The 19,884-nt window shown below is 40.2% G+C and overlaps 1 protein-coding gene across 1 annotated transcript; it reads left to right on the top strand.

Moving 5' to 3' along the window:
• The first annotated feature begins 5,274 nt into the window (after positions 1-5,274).
• On the top strand, positions 5,275-19,641 carry LOC139215179 (sodium/hydrogen exchanger 3-like). The gene is made up of 16 exons (XM_070846054.1): positions 5,275-5,602; positions 11,911-12,213; positions 13,035-13,195; positions 14,245-14,323; positions 14,574-14,751; positions 14,884-15,104; positions 15,185-15,387; positions 15,510-15,599; positions 15,687-15,757; positions 15,848-15,977; positions 16,080-16,225; positions 16,978-17,101; positions 17,492-17,665; positions 18,056-18,110; positions 18,203-18,289; positions 18,613-19,641. The coding sequence occupies exons 1-16, from the start codon at positions 5,275-5,277 to the stop codon at positions 18,906-18,908; spliced, it is 2,646 nt and encodes an 881-aa protein (XP_070702155.1). The 3' UTR covers positions 18,909-19,641.
• The last annotated feature ends 243 nt before the right edge of the window (positions 19,642-19,884 follow it).

Below are 19,884 nucleotides of genomic sequence, written 5' to 3'. Positions count from 1 at the left end.
CGTTTATTCAGTCTTACATACATACAAAAGGTAATGTTAGCTGTTAGCAGTGGAGGAAAGTACTAAGTACATTTACTCAAGTACAAATTTGAGGTACTTGTACTTTACTTGTGTATTTTCATTTTCTTCTACTACTACTGGTACTACCATCCAGAGCCTAATATAGTGTAGTACTCTTTATTTGCAGATTCTGCTTCTTAATGCAAAATAAAATTAACAAATAAATGACAATGTAAAGTTATAGATTATGACAAAACTTTATTGATTACCAGCTTCAACATCAAAGCGATGTATACATTATTGAATAATAATAAGAATAATAGTAATAATAAGAAGAAGAATTTGCTCAGTGAACACTTTCACTTTAGTATTATTTATATTAAGTATATTTTGATGGAAATACTTTTGTACTTTTACGAACGTCTGAGTATTTATATCTGTTGTTCCCACTGTGACGTGTCAAATAAACATTAGGTTTCAGACAACATCAGACTAACAGCAACGACTAGAAGAGACTTTGTCCAGTTTACTGCATCCACTGCTGCTGACCAGTCTTATTCTCTCTTTTAATGTGTGTGATGAGCTTATAGGAGTCTCTAGTGGCCGTCAGATAAGTTGCAGCACTCTGGGTGAAGTTTTGCTCTGCAGTGCCTGGATTTGGACTCTTACAACCACACAGGCTTTTTTTTACTTTGTTAAACAGCTAATGGTATTATATAGTAACAACTTTTGAACAAAAAGTATGTGGATATCTTTGACTTTAATTGATAGTCACATTGGGCCATGCCCCTGATTATAATTGTGATTCTCTGACATCTGTTAAATAATTCATAGAAAAGGGAAACAGTCAATAATTCTAATGATTAATAGGTGGAAGATGTGTCTTACAGTAAGTTGAATAAATGCTCCAGCAATGCAAAGTGTCCTCCAAACAACCTGTTGTGTGTTTTGATTCTAAAATGTTCTAGGACACATTTCTACATTCAACAGCACAGCTCATGTGTATCAATTTGACGAGCAGCCCAGTGTTAAGGGAAATACTTTTTACAATCTCCTCTAATCGCTCTCTTGTCTTTTTGAACAGCATCACAAGTGCAGGCTGAGATTTTCCTCACAGCAAACAACAATATTAAAACAGAAAAACACCCTGAATGAACTGACATCAACATCAATGAGCAGCTGAGATTCCTGAGGTGAGTGATTCATTTTATTGGCTAATTCTGCTTTTCTGAATAAAGAAATGTCTCTCTGGTGTTTCATGTTTCCTGCAGAGTCTGACAGGTGTTAAATGATTAATTGGGTGTGGTGGTGACGCTGTGAGCGTGCAGTATGAATGTCATCGTGGTCATTTTCTATGTATGATGCGGCATCAAAGTGTTGATATGACACCATGTAGAAACGTATTCTGGGTTATTACATTTATATTGTGGACAATCACTTGTTAGAATACACTATAGGGGTTTTATGAGTTCTGTAATATCAGATTGGTGCACATATCAAAGGTCACCTCAGTGATTTTATGCTGGTTCAACAATTCTGTGCTACTCACTTGAAGTGTAAACCTCGACTCGTCCTTCATCCGACTGACGTCCATGCAGGTTTCACTGTTCTTATTAAACATCCTTTCCTCTGCAATGTGACACCATAAACAGGCCGTGAGGCAGATTAACATGCAGTGACTTTTCCCTAAACAGCTACATTCAGTGGTGGGAAAAATACAGCTGTATTTGTTGTGCCAAAATTCAGACTTTTTTAAGACCTTCTTGTTCCTCAACTGTCGTCTTTCTTTTTTTGTTCTTTACGTTTTTTAGTTATATTTTTGTATTAGTGAAACAGCATATGAAAAAGAAACAGATAAACATATTGTCTGGGACTAATCCAAATATAAACACTGACAACTGGTATCACCATCACAAGAATGGGGAAGATTCCAGTTTCCTTTGTGTCTGACTCTCGCTGATGTTTCTTCCTCGTCGTGACTCAGCATTACTGTAAACCTTCCCGTCGGTTTTCATGTTTGTGTTTGATCTGGAGCTTTGTGCAGCACTGTGTGTTTCTACCATGTGCTCTGTTGTCCGTGTGAACATACAACCACTGAGCTGCAGGTGTGACCCTCCTGCGCTGTTATCAAGACGCTGCAGCAGTCGCGAAAGTGCAAAATAGAAAAGGAAATGAATGAGAAATATCCACAGTGAAGTCTTCTAATTGTATCAAACAGTCCAAAACCAAAAGATATTCAATTTACTATCATGTATGATGAATAAAAGCAGTCACTCCTCACATTTCTGAAGCTGGAACCAGGGAATGTTTCACATGTTTGCTTGTGAAATGACTGAAACAATCGATCGATTACCATAATAGTTGCAATTAATTTTCTGTAGATCATCAAATGAATCGAGCAGTTGTTTGGGCTCTATTACATGCATTCACTGAGCGGACAGTAGAGCTAAACAGCACTGTGGTTATTTTAATTATGTCCAACTTTGTTATTTTTCTATTTACTCAGTTAATTGTTTAACATTGCATAGCATTTAGCTCCAAGCATTAGCCTCGAGGAGCTGCTGTCTTAGCTTTAGCCTCTCAGCCTTATTGCTCAATAAATGATTTAAATGAACAATCGATTATCAGATGTGTTGATTATTTTTAGTTATAAATGCACTATGAATAACAAATTGATGTTGATTTATTGCCTTTGGAACTCAACTCAATGTAACTCTGATGGTGTAACATTGAGTTTGTTCTTTTATTTACACCAAAACCACCATGGCGGCCTGGTGCCGGTCTGATCTGGTTCCTTCCAACAGGTTTTCTGTTGATGTCTGACCTTACAGGTCAAGTCACAGCCACGGGCGCTTCTTTGTTTCCTGCTGCCCTCACAGAGACCCTCTGATCACCACTGACCTTAGATACTGGTGTCAGATCTATCTTAAGCTTGGGTAGCGATCATTGCAGCCAGTTTACTCATAAACTGTCCACAGAGCTGCCGTGCAAACAGCTCTGCTGAGGTCCATGCTGGTGTCCCAGAAGAGAAACTGACCGTGCAGGTTTCAGTGAGGTTTGATGTGTCCAGAAGAGTCCAAGGTGCTCAGCCGGGTTGAGATCTGGTGACTGTAAAGGCCGTACTGTAGCATTTCATTCATTTTCATAGTCCCCGAACCATTCAGGAGGAAACATGTGCATGTCATATGTTTCTCCACTCTTTGATTCTGCTATTTAACTTAATTTGTCCCCATTGGTGAAAAACACAAACAGTTGTCAAACAGGAGGACATGATAAGATGTTTCAAATACAGGACAAGGAATCCTGAACTTTTGGTGTTATTTTCTGGTAATCTACTGCACTTATGAGGATATAAAAAGCTGTAGATTAAGATCCAGATAGGAAGGTTGGTCATACAAAAATTCACTTTATTTGTTATTAAACAGCTCTTTTGGCCACTTAGACAATAATGCAGAAACAAGATATTAAGAAAATATTTATTGAACACTTTCTGGGTTTCTGGAAAGACCCTCAACATCCCAAATGCTCTGACGTACGCAGAGTAAGAATGAATAGAGTATCCCAGGTTTCCCTCCAATGAGAATAGGAGCTGATATGGCTGTTTAAATGTTAACCACGGATATCGTGCCCAACAGGGAAGCAAACCTTGATTAACGACTCGTGGAAAAAAAACGGCATGTCCAAACTAAGGTTCATTTACGAGTTTCTGTCACCTAAACACACGCATAGTGGCAATGAAGGCTCAACACAGTCACTGTTGTGGAGTGTGGCAAGAGGAGGGGATGTTAGGGGTGCTTTTCCAATGAGGGAGACAAACGGGTCAAACCGCTTTCATGTTCTCATATCATTGGATACTTATTTGCATTCATTTATGTGAAACTCGACACAGTACAGTGTAGAAGGGTCTGTTAATTAAAGAAGAACTGTCAGTCCGTCTTATTTATTTTTTATTATTCATTCAGCCAGGAAGGTGCCTTGAAGATACAATCTAATGTTTCCTTTTCCAGAATCTCCTGGTTAAAATGACAAAAAATAAGGTATTGAAAATTGTATTTCTCTCACTAGCTGGATCTTTTACATTAGGTCCAGGCTGAGCAGTTCTAGACTACTTACTCAAAAGTGAAAATGCAGGTGAATATTCCTGAAAAACTGATTGGCATGTCTCCAATTCTTCTGAATTGTATAGGCCAAACAACTAATCGATGAATTGAGGAAATATTCAGCCAAAGAGTGATGTTTGTGCTGTTTCAAATGTCAGAGGTGTGAAGATGTTAGAAAAAAATCAAGTATCTCTCAAAGAAAAAGTGAAATATCAAGAACAAGTCAGAAATAAGAATTGACCCCTTTGACCCCTTGGCCCACTGGATTGCTATCTGGGCTGCATTACAAAGATGTGTTGAGCTGCACGTCACTAAAAGGTGTTCAAAATCAATGCAGCAGAGGTATATATATGTATATGTATGTATATATGTATATGTCTTTCAAACCCCTGGCTTCCAGTTTGTAACATGGACTTGCCGTTAAAAATATTAATATCCAAGCACAAGTTTTTAGATAACCCTAATGGTTATGTTTTCAGACCTCACAGACATCACAAATTCCTAAAGCTTAAGGTGCTACTGTCTTGAAATTGCCTGTTTTGACCAGGTAACAACTTAAAACCAGCCACATAAAAAGCTAAAAAGATAAGACAAAGAAAAGTTTAAACTGGTGAATGTTGGGCATTTTTGCTCGAAAATATAAAAAGTAGAAATATTGGTATGAAAAACTTCAATCACAGGTATATATTGTGTTCTTCTCACCAAACTAGCAGCTGTTATAGATTAATTGTGAGTATCCCACTGGTGGAAGTGCATGGTCACAGTCTGACCCTCTGGTAACGAGGGTACAACTTTTGTGGCCCTCTCTGTCGTCAGAGTTGCCCATCCCAGCATTCACAGCCAATAAAGTAAGTAGGAGAGCATCAAGTCTTCCATTGAGTAAAGTGGCCAAACTAGCTGGTCTGGGTTCAAAGTGGGAGGAGAGAGACCAGCATCAGGATGGGCTGAGCTTCACCTGCTCTAAAAAGCTGTAGAGAGCAGAGTACAAAGAGGGCCACAAGGCTCAGGCCAGATAAAGATGTGGGTGTAAGGAAGAACAAAGTGACAGAGACCTGAGAGGAAAGGAATGAGAGACTCACACAGACACACAGTCTGATGTTGACCTGAGCACTTGACTCAGCCTAAAAAATTAAAAAACTGTCAGCCAAGAGCTTGTGGAGCAGTTTTCCCAAACATGTCTTCTACTGGGCGACTTGCACTTTTTCTCTGCATGCTGCTGATGGTGTCCAGAGGCCCGAGTCTGGCCAGTGAAGACACAGGACACGAAGATACGGCGAGCAGCGATCACGGGACCAACTCAAGCTCAGACTCGGGCACCGGGCACGGGGAAGACTCGGGCACCGGGCACGGGGAAGACTCGAGCGGAGACTCCGGACATGAAAGCAGTGGTCACGGAGGAGGACCTATCACCACTCTGCCCATTGTGAGCTGGAAGTGGCATCATGTCTCCACCCCGTACCTGGTGACCCTCTGGATCCTGGTCTGCTGGCTCTGCAAAATCAGTGAGTCCTATTAAGTCCTATCCATGGACAGCCACATCTAACACAACCCTAAAACAGTTATTTGAAACCTGAGAGGTGTTTCTAATGTTTTATATATCCCACTCATATCAGGAGTACAAGTATGAAGTAACATAAATAATAGAAATACTTATATATAGTACTTATTTAGTATAGTATAGTATAATATAGTACCTCACAGATGTTCTAGTTGCACTGTACTTAATCAGTTAGTTGTTCAGTCTACAAAATGTCCTCAAATGTGTTGTTTTGTCCACAACCCAAAGATATCCAGTTTACTGTCACAGAGGGGTAAAGAAACCAGAAAAATATTCCCATTCCCAAGCTTTCTTTTTTCTTCCTTCCCTTAGAAAAATTACTCAAACTTAATTGATTGTCAAAACAGTTGGCGATGAATTCATAGTCATAGATATGGTGATAAAATGATCTTTATGGAAGTTTAGTCAAGAAACCACTGATTGATCATTAAATCAGTGCATTAAATACATGAAATAATAATTATTCAAAAGTCCTGCATGTCCAGTAATGACAAAGAAAATATTTAAGGGGTCATTGCCTCAGTCTGTATTTATAGAAAAATATATTTTATTTTAATTTTCTAATTTTATTGTATGTATTGTTTTATCGCCCAGCCCCACTCGCCCCCAATATCCCTTTACACGTTTTCTGAGACCTGCTTTGATTGGACCTGCACAAAACACACTGCAGAGATCATGAATCAGACACAACTGGGGGCCTTAAGAGAGGTTGACCTCTATTAAATATCCCACCGGATGAAGTACTCTTCTTGTGATCACAGAACCCGGTCATTAGCATCTCATGTGTACACAACAGACACAAATGGGTTGAGGCGGTGTGGACAATGTAAATGAATGAGCATGCACTCGTGTGTGTGTGTGTGTGTGTGTGTGTGTGTGTGTGTGTGTTTGTGTATACTTCCGCAGACATAAATACAGGACTGTGGTCGTCTGTATATGATGCAGAACAATGAAATAAGACACAACGAGGCTCCAAGTAGTTACAGTAGAAGATGAGGTCTGTGCTGCCTTTGGCTGAAAATGTTACGGCCATGTTTGTGCTGACAGTCACTCGAACAAAAGGTTATTAATGATAAAAAGAAATATGCTATGAAGGGTTTTAGAAGATGTCTTCTAACTCTGCAGGTTAGAGAGGTTAACATCTTAAAATCTGATTTGCAAGTATTCAAAGTTTTCTTGAATTAGAATGATTGCAAAAGACACCATATTTATCTTACGCTTGAAACAAATACAATAGAAAGAGCTGTGTAGAGCTGTGTAGAAGGCAAACATTTGCTCAAGGATTAGAGGACATCTCGTAAATGTTACAGCTAAATCTGCTATTTCATATTGTGGAAACAGAGAAAATGGACTCATGAGTGTTTGTTCAGTCCGGACAGCTCTGCGACATTTGTTCTGCGGCGGGACGTTATTAGCGTTTACTCAACTTTAAATGTGCGCACACACTTCTAGTTGAGAGTGCCATGTTTTTCAGTGAGATTTAGGGACCGACACTGATTTGGCAAACTTATTTTTAAGGGAACTGGAGCAGATTGGTTGCATGAAGTCATCTCAGATACTATAAATGTTGACTTTATACTTTCATGGGTAGTTTTCTAAAGTACAGACAAATTTTCTTCAGATGTTATTTCCTCTACTGATTTACAATGCTTGCTTTCTTCCGTCCTCCTCGCTGCAGTCAGTCCCCTCTGCTCCAAGCTAATTCAGGGACAATGGACAATGAATGCAGGTTTACGAATCTGTAATGAGCCGGAAAGCTTCCTTTTCACCTGCCAGTTAGTGCATGAACATAACTTCTGTGGTCTGGAAGCATCATCTGGAAGCATTTTATAAAATAAAATGTTCATTATTCCACATTTCAAAGGTTTATGTTCTTTTTAGGTATTTCTCTCTCTGACCTTTTCACTCCCAACAGGTTGCTCCTTGTAATGTTGGTGATGATGTAATCCCCATTTTACATCTCATGATGAATAGTATCAGGTGGAAAACATGAATGTACAATAAAATATAAACGTATCTACATGTACTTTATGTCACAATGAAGCTTTTTCTGGGTGAGGTCACAAATGACACATTTTATTGAGCAAAAATAGATTTTTCACAGCAGCTTGATTAACAGTAACACAGCAATCCTGAACTGTAACTACAGCCTGGAAACAACCTTTAAATGACCTCTCATTTCCAGCATGAAGTTGACCTCTCTGTGCAGCTGAGCTCTGAGTGTGCATAGAGCTGTGGCCATTTTAGAATGATTGAAAGGTTTAAGTTGAAGGCCAGCCACTGTTAAGCAAGATGTATTAGGTCATTAGTTAATAAGGCCGAACAGGTGAGTTCACGCTTGACTGTGCAGGCTGTGCAGCTAAATGTTCTCATAAAGATGATTTGAGGCATTCAGAAACAAATAAAATGTCTGTCAGATATAAAGCTGCTTTAACTCTTCAATAGACCAAAGTCAGTCAGTCGTTAAACTGTGTCATTGGATCAGCATTGGCAATCATGCTAAATTATATTAACTCATTGTGTTACTGTATTAGTTTACTGTGTTAAATAATACGTGATGCAATTTATTTCCATATAAGCAACTTTAGATATTCTATAGTTCTATAAAGCTGTTAGCAGAGACTCGCTGGTTCACACCTGCCTGTGTGAGACTTCATGTATCAAATCATCGAACCAGTCCATCTCACCAATGAGGCCATTGTCCCTTGTCCTACTCAAACAGGACGGGACTGTTGGCCAAAAAAAACAGCCAGTCATAACGCAACAAGTTCAGTGAATCAACGCTTATGGGAATAAATACTGACTTAAAAAACTTAAAACCCTAAACTGTCTTCTTAAACGTACTTTTATTGGAAAACATTTCTTGATTTTACTTGAGCCACCTGCTTATTTACTTGAATTTGATTTTAATTTACTGTTTATTCCTTTTGATTTTTTAACTTTGAGTTTTACAATGAGTTTATTTTCATGGCTTTTAGTTCATTTAGCTTTCTGCTATAAGCACTTTGTAACTGTGCTATGTAAACAAAGCCTATTATCATTATTATTATTATTATTATTATTATTATTATTATTATTATTATTATTATTATTATTATTATTATTATTATTATTATTATTATTATTATTATTATTATTATTATTAATTTTGGAGAGATGTTTGTTTCAGCCATGCATGGATCTGAGTTTGCCTCCTTTTAAAAAGCGTAGGGCCTTAATGTGTCCCTGACCTCCCTGTTCTGTCTGATGTTCCTACAGAGGTCATGAAGCTTTAATGACACAGTTTAGTTTTTCAAAAAGCTCAATAAGTTCCTTAAACAGTTGGGTTCTTTAGTTTAAGAATAAGAGTTAATAGTAGTAATAGTATAACTATTTTCAGCTGCTGATTAATACACATTTGGTGTTTTAGAGAGGATTTACTGCTCAGCGAGTCAAAATAAACTACAGTGTCCATGTTCATTGTAATGAAGAAACACCCAGTTCAACAGTGGAGCCCATTTTTGTTTTTACAACAATTTCCCTTGGGCTGAATTAACATCTAGTGTACCTTATCTTAATAGTTTTTGGACAACAACAGAGCTCTGTGGCACATGATAATAAGATATATCAGGTTGTGACCACGCACAGGTTTCACTTTTGCTTTTTTGTCTCCCCATTGGATGTGCTGACAGCATAATTATAAAAATGATAGAATATCAGCAGACTTATCCTTTAAAAATCTGTATCGTTTTCATTAAATGACGGATATTTCATTTTGATATGGAAGGTAATGTCAAAAAATTCATGACAGAGCAAAGGAATAAGCTTATTAACTGAATCGTAGCTGCGTTATATGGTAGTGGTAGTTTATTTATGGATGTCTCATTCCTCTCACGTCAAGAGATGGGAAGTCTTTAACTAGGATTGAGCAACGTCAGCGTCAATCATTACTAAGATCAGAGCTGTGAGACAGAGCCAGTGGAAATGTTCCTAAACACACACAGGTATTCATTCAACACACACACACACACACACACACACACACACACAGAAAATGTGTCATGACAAACTTGAGGGGATGTGTTAGAGACCAGATAGCACAAACAAACCAGTGAATGTTTCAAATGTGACTGAATAACCGGGAGACCTTTCTTGCACATCACTTACTCCCCCTTTAATCCTCCAACCCACACACACACACACACACACACACACACACACACACAACCTTAGTCATAGAGGAGAGACTGTACATATAAAAGGCTGAGTCCGGGGTTCTGCGCTCTTCCTAAGTCTCCGGTCCCCCTCTGCTGACCACAGGCTGTGGGAGGAATGAGGATACAAAGTCACAGGCTGAGATAGAGAGATGGAGCACTAAGAGCGAAAGAGGAGATAGAGCAGTGAAAAAAGATAGTGGTAGTAAACAAGAGTGAGTACGACAGAGGAAGCACAAACCCACAAAAAAAAAAGGAGGGATCAGAAGTGTGACACGGTGTCCGGCAGTTCAGTCTGGCCTTGGTACAAACAGATCACCTCCTTGACATCTGAGGTTGTACAGGGACAAGACGGAGGACTTTTTTTTTTTAGTGTGGCTTCTCTTTTACTCTGTTTTCCTAAATCATTTGATCAAATGCAGCGCTGTGGGTATGTCCACCTCTGGCTGTTGGGGTCAGTGTTACTGATCTGCCTCCTCTCAGGGGTCAAAAGGGTGAACGGGGACGTGGCGCTAGCACATCAGGAACCCCATCGGAAGCTGTCGAAATCAAACTTGACTGAACCTGGCCACGGCTCCAGCATCACAGGAATACCCGTCGTGACCTTTAAGTGGCATCATGTGGAGACCCCTTATCTAGTTGCATTATGGATACTGGTGGCTGGTTTGGCTAAATTGGGTATGTAACAGACATTTTAGGATGTAAAATGCGCTGGAAAGGTGTTTTTTTTTATTTTGCAGACTGCATGATATGGACTAAAATTGAACCAATTATTAGCTGTTTGTCATCTCATGTGACGACTGATCTAATGAGCTGAGAAAAGACGTTATGAGGGGTGAGAGCATAGCCGTCAGAGTTGTGTCATACATAGTTTGGATGCTACGTTCATCTTTCAAAGAAGATAATTTTGAGCTATTTTTAACCCTTCAAATGTAAAATGATTACAATGTTGTGCTGTTATCACAAACTGGAGAACACCTCCACATGTTAGCATACTTATGAATGATTCTGTCTACAGTTTTATGCAAGGAGGGAAGGTTTTTCAGGGCCTTTAACAATGAGAAAGACTGGTGGATTCAAGTGTTGGAACAACACTGCGGAAGTACTCTTGATCATTTTCATCATCATAGGTGTCACACTCTTCAATGTTAATCTGCTAATCTACAGCACAGACAATTATGGAATAAATCTCCACACAGGGATCCCTGAGACTACATCTAATCAAATACGGGTCTGGGTATCAATGTGGGGGTCCTTGACACCCAAAAGGTTGAGAACCACTGCTTTATTATATTCCAGTGGAGAAAACGTTTCATCCACCTGATGAGAAAGTATGTTTTGGCAAAGGGAGACATTTTTAAATTGGCCTCCAATATTGTAACAAATAGTGTCACATGCTGCAGCGGCACAACAGACAGCCAACAGTAGTCTGTGTTATCATGTAACGTAACACGGCATGCTGTTCCAGAGAACAGAAGAGCGTCTTCTGTTTTTATGCATGTTTGTACTTTATTAGAAATTCCACAGATTGTCAAGAGTTTTAGACTTTTTACAGCCACTTTATTGTTTAATTTTTTCATCTTAGAGAATACATGAACATAAACACAGCATTGAATTATAACAGACCTTCATCCATAGTTTCCTCAACTTAATCTTCAACTATTTTTAATAGGAACATGTCAGCATCACAAAAGTATTTTGGTTTGATTATTAAATAAGTTTAAGTGACACTTTATCGGGCCATTAATTCCCAGCTTCCCAGCCCTGAAGCAAAAGTCTGTCTTTAGTTACACAGAGAGATTTGTGGACCTTCAAATGCACCATCATGCTGGTTAATTATATGCCCAGAACAAAAGTTGCCACTTTCTTAGTTGAGTGCAACAGTTGATCATTTGCAAATTTTGCAACCGCTCTATGGTTTAGTAATGATGCGGTGAGTTTAAAACTTTGTCAGCCCCAGGACCAAAAACTAAATACAGAGTCCTCCCCAAAATGCTACAAAAATTCTTATTATTACTGAGTCTAACTTAGAAATGTCTCTTCTCCTCTCTTCTCTTAGTCATTGAGGCCAATCACCATGTGACTAGTGTGATCCCAGAGAGCGCCCTGCTCATCTGCTTTGGCTTCATTCTGGGTGGGATCATTTGGGGCGCAGACAAAGTTCAGACCTTCACGCTGACGCCAACAGTATTCTTCTTCTACCTGTTGCCTCAAATCATCCTGGACGCGGGCTACTCCATGCCAAACAAGCTCTTCTTCAGCAACATGGGGGCCATCCTGGTGTACGCCGTCATCGGGACCTGCTGGAACGCCGCCAGCTTGGGGCTGTCGCTGTGGGGGTGTCACAAGGGAGGAGCCATGGGTAAGAGAGACTGTCACTTCATTTCACTTTACCAAGCTGTATGCGGTATGTGTAGATCAGAGGTTTTCAAACTGTGAGGGGAGGGAGACACATGAGGCAAAGATACTGTGTGAAGTGGAAGGGACAGGTGCATGCTGGTGCTCTAAAACAACCAACGAGGTTAGTTTGGCCCCTAAATGTAGCCCACCATTTGTGTCGTCTCTGAGTCACAATTACATGATACACATATTTTTAGATTGAGTGTGCCTTACACTGTCTGGGGATGTCAGTGTCTCCATAAAATCTGCTTACATATCATAGAAATATCATAGAATCTATTTTTTATCTCAAAACTTGCCTGACAATAATCATGTTTTTAAGTTTTCTTTGGTATAAAAATATCCTGTTGATAGTTGTCTGTACATCCATGGGTGTCATTGCCAACAGGAAGCACAAGTGGCTAGTTCAGCATTCTTTAATGGTGCAAATGTGCTAAAATGTAAACAGATATAGGCTAAAAGGAATGGGGCCTTCTTCACTAGGATGCTAATATTTGATGAGGAATTGAAGATTGGAGATCTGAGGTGGAGTTGTACAAGTTATTTCCATGATTATCTGCACCAAATTTCATGGCAATCCATCCAATAGTTGTTGAGATATTACAGCCTGGATCAAAGTGGTGGCTAAAAGCATAAAGTGAACAGAGATCCAGCAATGAATCAGACGGGCTTGGCATAAGATTTATAAGATCTGTTACGGGCCCTTTCGGCTTCCTGCTCAGCTACATTAAATAAAGTGTATAAAGTGTAAATTTAGTGTATCTGCCGCCCCGTGTGCCGTAGGTGACCTGGACATCGGTCTGCTGCAGTATCTTCTCTTCGGCAGTCTGATTGCTGCCGTGGACCCTGTGGCCGTCATCGCTGTGTTTGAGCAAGTCCACGTCAACGAGGTCCTCTTCATCATGGTGTTTGGAGAGTCGCTGCTGAACGACGGCGTCACAGTGGTTCGTATGCTACGTTGCTATTCAACTGCTCTACTTAACCTTAACCGAAGAAGCAGAACAGTGTGTGAGTGTGCTGAGACATCCATCAATAGAAAGTACATTTGGACGTTTAGTGAAAAGAACGCAAACATTCTGCACTTCAAAACTTTCCTTTACCCTGAGTGAGGCGCCTGAACTTAATCCCTCACCGCTCTATCAAAGTGCTCTTTGAGGTGGTTGATCTAATGAGAATCAGAATTGCTTGTATGTGTTATGAATCATGAAATACCTCTCTATTCACTGCTGAAATTACAATGAGGAGTGAAACGGAATAACAAGGTGTTACTTTCAACTTTCCACACCTGTCAAACGGCCTCTCTGACCTGTCTGCTCACCTATTGAATAAAGCACTGCACGGTTTTCATGTCGAAACTTAGCTGCTCCAATTTAGGGCATTTTAATGTGGTGACCATTAGAACTTGCACCCACATCCATATATTATATTCATATATTTTTCACAGGTGCTGGATAACAATAATCTGCACCAAAATACTGAAAAATATCTGCACACTGCTGTTTTGTTCCTAGTCTCTCATGTTTTGACCCCCAAATATTCCTCAGATGTGATGACACGTCACTTGTCATCATTGGATTGGGCCAATTATTTAACTACTTGGAGTGAAATACACACTTTTGAGGTAGTTAGAGTTAGAGTGTGTACCATTTAGGCTGAGTCTGAACTGCAGTGACCCGGGTTTGAGTCCAGACTGTGGCCCTTTGCTTTATGTCACCCCCGCTCTCTCTCTCTTACCCCCATCCTCTACTCTGTCCTATCAAATAAAGCATGAAAATGACCAAGAAATTATATAATTTTTCTGAGGTTTGTAAACAAAAAGGGACAAGATGGAAGAAACCTGGTGACAATTCAGAGACAGTTAAGGAGATGCAGATAAGCAATCATTAGAAAAATAAGGAGAAATGCACAGATGTAGTCCAGCGATTCTAGCGTGTCAAGATATATATCCATCATATCCATTCCTTAACCTTTCACTCTCGTCTTCTTCTCTTAGGTGCTCTTCAATGTGTTTGATGCCTTTGTGTCACTGGGAGGATCCAAAATTGATGCTGTGGAGATCATTAAAGGAATAAGTACGGAGTGACATTTATTTACCCATTAATGGAGAAGAATGTAAGTGGACGTGTGGTGTAACAGCCTGCGGTCCTTCAGAGGTGCTGCATGTGCGCAGACATGTTTCCAAAGGGCCATTTTGGTGTTCATCAAAGAGCATATAATCCAAGTTATGCTGGATAACATGAAAATAACCTTTTATGCACCTCTCTCTCTCTCTCTCTCTCTCTCTCTCTCTCTCTCTCTCTCTCTCTCTCTCTCCCCCTCCAGTTTCCTTCTTTGTGGTGGCGTTTGGTGGTTCCCTTGTGGGCTTTGTGTTTGGCCTGTTGATCTCTCTTGTGACCAGATGCACTAAAAACATCCAGATCATTGAGCCGGGCTTCGTCTTCGTCTTGGGATACCTCTCCTACCTGACTGCTGAGATGCTCTCCCTGTCTGCCATCCTTTCGTGAGTATTTCATGAAAAAAACATCTAATTTGTTTTATTACTTTTGTGTCCATTTTAATACATTTACATTTTTTTGTAAGAAAGCAAAAAAAGTAGCGCACGCCAGTTTAATTCTGTGTTTTTGTCCCGTAGGATCGTCTTCTGTGGGATGTGCTGCCAGAAGTACATCAACGCGAACATGGACGAGAGGTCCGTCACAACAGTCAGATACGTCATGAAGGTTTTAGCCAACGGATCAGAAACCATCATCTTTGTGTTCCTCGGCATCTCCGCCATCGATAAGACTATCTGGGTGTGGAACACGGGCTTCATCCTCCTCACGCTCCTCTTCATCTTCGTGTATAGATTAATCGGTGAGATTTTGTCTTTGACAGTCAGTTTTGAGTGCACACAGTACACTATCTGACTGTGTTTGTGTGCATGTATACAACAGGTGTCTTTTTCCTCACCTGGATCCTAAACAAGTTCCGGCTGGTCCCCATCGAGTTCATAGATCAGGTGATTATGAGCTACGGTGGCCTGCGAGGGGCTGTTGCATATGGCCTGGCTACGATGCTGGATGAGAGCAAAATAAAGGAGAAGAATCTGATGGTCTGCACTACTCTCATCGTGGTGTACTTCACTGTCATTCTTCAGGTAATTATTGTTCTGCAGCTAAAATAACACACGCATTTGTTTGTTTTTTACAGATTAGTTACATAAAAAACACAGAACAGCTTCATTGTGCAAACTTTGGCTTGAATCTCTTTGTGCTGCAGGGAGTAACGATGAAACCTCTGGTCACCTGGCTTAAAGTAAAGAGAGCTGCAGTGTCCGAGCTCACACTCATAGAAAAAGTGCAGAACAAGGTAAAGCTCAAAATGAAACAACAGCGAGATCTGTAAACTACCAGGCTGCAGTCCGACTAATACAGAACCTCTGTCCTTGTTGTTTAGGTGTTTGATCACATGCTTGTTGCCATAGAAGATATATCCGGACAAATAGGACATAATTACATGAGGGACAAGTATGTAAAGACATCCTAAAACATTTTAAATTTGTAACATTGCATAACTGTTTGAATGAAGCTACAATTATCTCCTCTCTTGCTATGCAGGTGGAATCATTTTGAGGAGAAGTGGATGTCGTGGATTTTGATGAAGCCGTCGGCGAGGAAGAACCGCGACTACGTCTTCAACGTCTTCCATCAGCTGAACCTCCAGGACGCCATGAGCTACGTGACTGAGGTGAGGCCATATGCTGTATATGTAGAGTATGGAGAGCATATTCAAGCAGACATAAGATCAGCGGCCGTTGGTAAAGGAAGTCTTCTGGTCTCGTTGTTGCAGGGTGAACGTAGAGGCTCTCTGGAGTTTATCCGCCACGAAACTGCATTCGTTGACTTTAAGAAAAAGTTTGGTGCCGAATTCTCAGATGCCATGCCTGACATCACGGCTGACGCATCAGACGATCAAGATGCAACGTCCTCTATGAGGTGAGCTGCAATGTCAGTTATGAATTTGAAGATAGCCATTTTAAATAAAAAGATAAAAAGATACCTCAGGATAACCACCGATTCACCTGGCTGAATCTCTGCTAAGGAGCATAAAGAGTGTAAATTTGATGAAAAAAGTTTCTATGATCAATGCAGTAAATCACTTTAAAGTGTATTTACTGCATAGATCTAATTGTGTAGAAACTTTTTTCATCAAGAATGTAAGATACCAAAAGCATATTGACTGTTTACAGGTTCAAAACAAGGATTGATTTACCATTTACACTGAGCACCTACTTACTTATTAGATGTGCTCAGACGCTGCTCCCTGGTGGCTACAAACACAGCATTTATTTCACACATGAAACAAACCAAACTAGTAGAAACTAAAAGAGCACAGACCTCCGCAAAGGCCAATAGTCCAGTCTTCTGTGATATGCAGATCTTCAAGTTCACCACGTCATTCACTTTGCCATAGACACTGGTGTTACAGTTTGCCAGTATTAATGAGTCGGACCTGGATCCGCTCCAAAATGTAATAGGTTCTTCCTTGGCCCATGCTGCACTCTGCCATTGAGTTTTATGAAAATGACGTCAGTAGTTTTTCTGTAATCTTGCTGACAAACTGACAAACATACAACAACAAATAGATAACGTCCTCGGTGGAGGTAATGATCTTTCTCTGACAGCAGCAGCAGCATTGGACTGTGATAAAGACATAAAATAACAGACATGATTTTTTCCCGCTGTAGAAGAGACCCTGTGCCATCAGTGAGCCTGGAAATGCACGAGCAGACCATGAATGGTGTGCGAGAAACAGAGGATGTTAACTCTCACCACCTGCTGCAGCAGCATCTGTACAAGGGCAGGAAACAGGTAAACACTCAGTCACAATGTCCACCACATCTTAGACATTAAAACAGCCCAAGATATCTTGATTTTTAGTCAATACTCAGCCTCAATCCCTCAATGCAGTTCCCATAATGCAACACAACAGTGTCTTTCATTAGATACCATGTGCCTCCTAATTGCCAATTTCTTTCAAAACATACACCCTGAGTTTGTGATGCAAAACAACCCACAACCCCTAGAGCCACAGAGGACATGATACAAAATGATGAGTAAACTGAACTTTATGTGTAAAATTAGTGGAGTGTCCTTTTAAAAACACTATCTGAAACTTGAGTAATGTTTTGTCTAAAATTCTTGTCAAAAATCAGTTGTCAGATTCTCATACTGTCTCCTGCTCCTGTCTCCGGTTCATAGCACCGGCACAGGTACAGCCGGACCCATTTCGATGTCAACAAAGATGAAAATGAAGTGCAGGAGATCTTCCAGAGGACCATGAGGAGTCGTTTGGAGTCCTTTAAGTCTGGAAAGATGGGCGTAGCTCCACCAAAGACGATTAGCAAGCACACAAAGAAAGACCAGCAGCAAAAGGTCAGAGCCACAGGATTAATTTTATTAGACAATCTACAGTATGAGATGCACTTATTTTCTCATCAGAGAGAACCCAATTTAAAACATAATTTTGCTTATTCAAGTTAGTTAAACAGTTGTTGTGTGACTGATTGTGTTCAGATAACTTAAGATTTTAGAACTTTGGTTTCTTTTGCTAAATCAGAAGTCTTATTTTGCAGAAACAAACATTACTCACACAACATTAACTAAAGTAAGATGATAAAAAAGTAGAATTTTATGGGCACTAGTACAAAAAATTGCAAGTTATACCTTATACCAGCCCTAATGTAAAAAAAAAGTGTATTATGGCTTTCATTTTTTTAAAAACTGTGTTTAACAAAAGAAAAATGACCTCTCTACCTGCTGCAGATGCCCAATGGAAAATCAGTGGACAAAAGTAAAACCTACCATTCTGGTGATGAAGGTTTGTGTCTGTGTTTCAGTTTTAAAAACGATATAAAAGCCCTGAATAGTCCAAGTTCTCACTGACAACAACAACTTCTGTTTTTTTCCTAGATTTTGAGTTCTCAGAGGGAGACAACGCCTCTGGTTATGAGGCATCAGGCGGTTCGTTCCCCATGAGGGTCACCTACAGAGCAGGAGGTAACATAAATCCACCATCCTGTCCACGTAACTTTAACCACAGGTCGAGGAAGTGCTCGGATCCTTTACTTGAGTAAAAGTACCAATGAAACACTCTAAAAGTGTTATTGGAAAAGTATTGTTAGTGTCAAAGTATCAAAAGTAAAAGTACTCATTCCGTAGTAAAATGTGACTGATATTCTATTGTTAATAGCTGCATCAGTGTGTAAGAAGTTTTATCTGCTTCATATACACTAAGGTATTTTGGCCCAGTGGATTCAAACCTTGGGGTCAGATAATAAGAAAACCCCGTCAGTACTAATTTGGCTCTTCCTCTCATCCAGCTGGAATTGAGAATCCAGCCTTCATGCCGGAGATGGACCCCATGGTGCAGGTGCAGATACCCCCGTGGCTGGCGGAGGCCGAGCTCGACAGCAGCACGGTGGCTCCATCGCAGCGGGCCCAGGTGAGGCTGCCGTGGACGCCCAGTAACCTGCGCCGCCTGGCCCCTCTCCGCACCAGCGCGCACTCCACCGACTCCTTCATGCTGGCCGACGCTCCTGCCGCGCAGCAGAGGGACGACGAGCAGCTGCCTCCGCCTCCACCGCCGCCCCCTCACAGAGACGACGGCCACATGTAGCAGCACCCCTTCCCCTGCTCCATCTCCCTTTAACCTGGCGGCCAAACACACAGAACCAAACCTCAGACTTTGCACCGTCTACTCTCAAACTATTGACTAGGGACTGTTTTCTTTTCCGTGCCATTGTTTAATCTTATTCCCGAGTTTCTAGACAAAACATTCACAACCCTGCGACCTTTGCGCTCCTGTGGCAGCTTCACTTGTTGCTCTAACTTCACCCTCCAGTGCTCAAAGGGAAGCTGCAGATAAAGCAACAAACCAGTACACTCAGTGGTGAGTTATTTACCGCCCTGTGTTGAACATCTTCTCCTGTCGCTCATGGTAAACCAGTCAAACACTGCCGATCAGTCCCTGTGGAGTTTCTTATCCCTGAATGTGATGCAGAAAGCTTTTTCAAGAATGTAGATATTTATGAATTGTGTATATTTATAAAGATTATACTTTGAATTAGAGTGCTATGAAGATAATTCCAACTCTGTAATCTGAATGACATTTTTTTGTGTTTTCTCATTTGAAGGTTGAATTTTAAACTTGAAGAATAAGACCACTGTAAAAATATCACATGTATGATAAAGATATATTTATTCACAAATGAAGTTTGGTATTGTGTGGACTTTTCCACCTTAAATCTGTGCACAAGAGAACAGTTACATGTATTTTATGTACCTCCAACAAAGAACACTTTAACTTTTCAAATACTGATTTAAAAATAAAAGTCTTTATGTCTGTTAAACTGTGTAAGTGAAATGTTTGGTTAATTCATCATTAATAGATTGTCAGAAAGGTAATCCACAGCTACTCTAATAACCGATTAATCATTGATTGATTGATTTATCAAGAAAAGCATGCCACACATGGTGCTGCATAAGTCCTGCCAACCAAGCACATTTAACCAGACTGCTGATGAAAATTTGCCTTTTTGCTAAATCTGGCATATTTGGATCAAACTGGTGCTAATTAATGAGTGATGTACCTG

The sequence above is a fragment of the Pempheris klunzingeri genome, chromosome 16 (assembly GCF_042242105.1).
Source record: "Pempheris klunzingeri isolate RE-2024b chromosome 16, fPemKlu1.hap1, whole genome shotgun sequence".
In the NCBI taxonomy this organism is placed as follows: Eukaryota; Metazoa; Chordata; class Actinopteri; order Acropomatiformes; family Pempheridae; genus Pempheris; species Pempheris klunzingeri.
Note: the sequence above shows the minus strand (reverse complement) of the source record. Positions and strands in the feature narration are given on the sequence as shown.

Coding starts and splice junctions, on each gene's coding strand:
- LOC139215179 (XM_070846054.1), top strand. CDS start 5,275: ATGTCTTCTACTGGGCGACTTGCACTTTTTCTCTGCATGCTGCTGATG. Junction 14,752..14,883: donor TCCCTGTCTGCCATCCTTTC/GTGAGTATTTCA, acceptor TTTGTCCCGTAG/GATCGTCTTCTGTGGGATGT. Junction 15,600..15,686: donor TAGAAAAAGTGCAGAACAAG/GTAAAGCTCAAA, acceptor CTTGTTGTTTAG/GTGTTTGATCACATGCTTGT.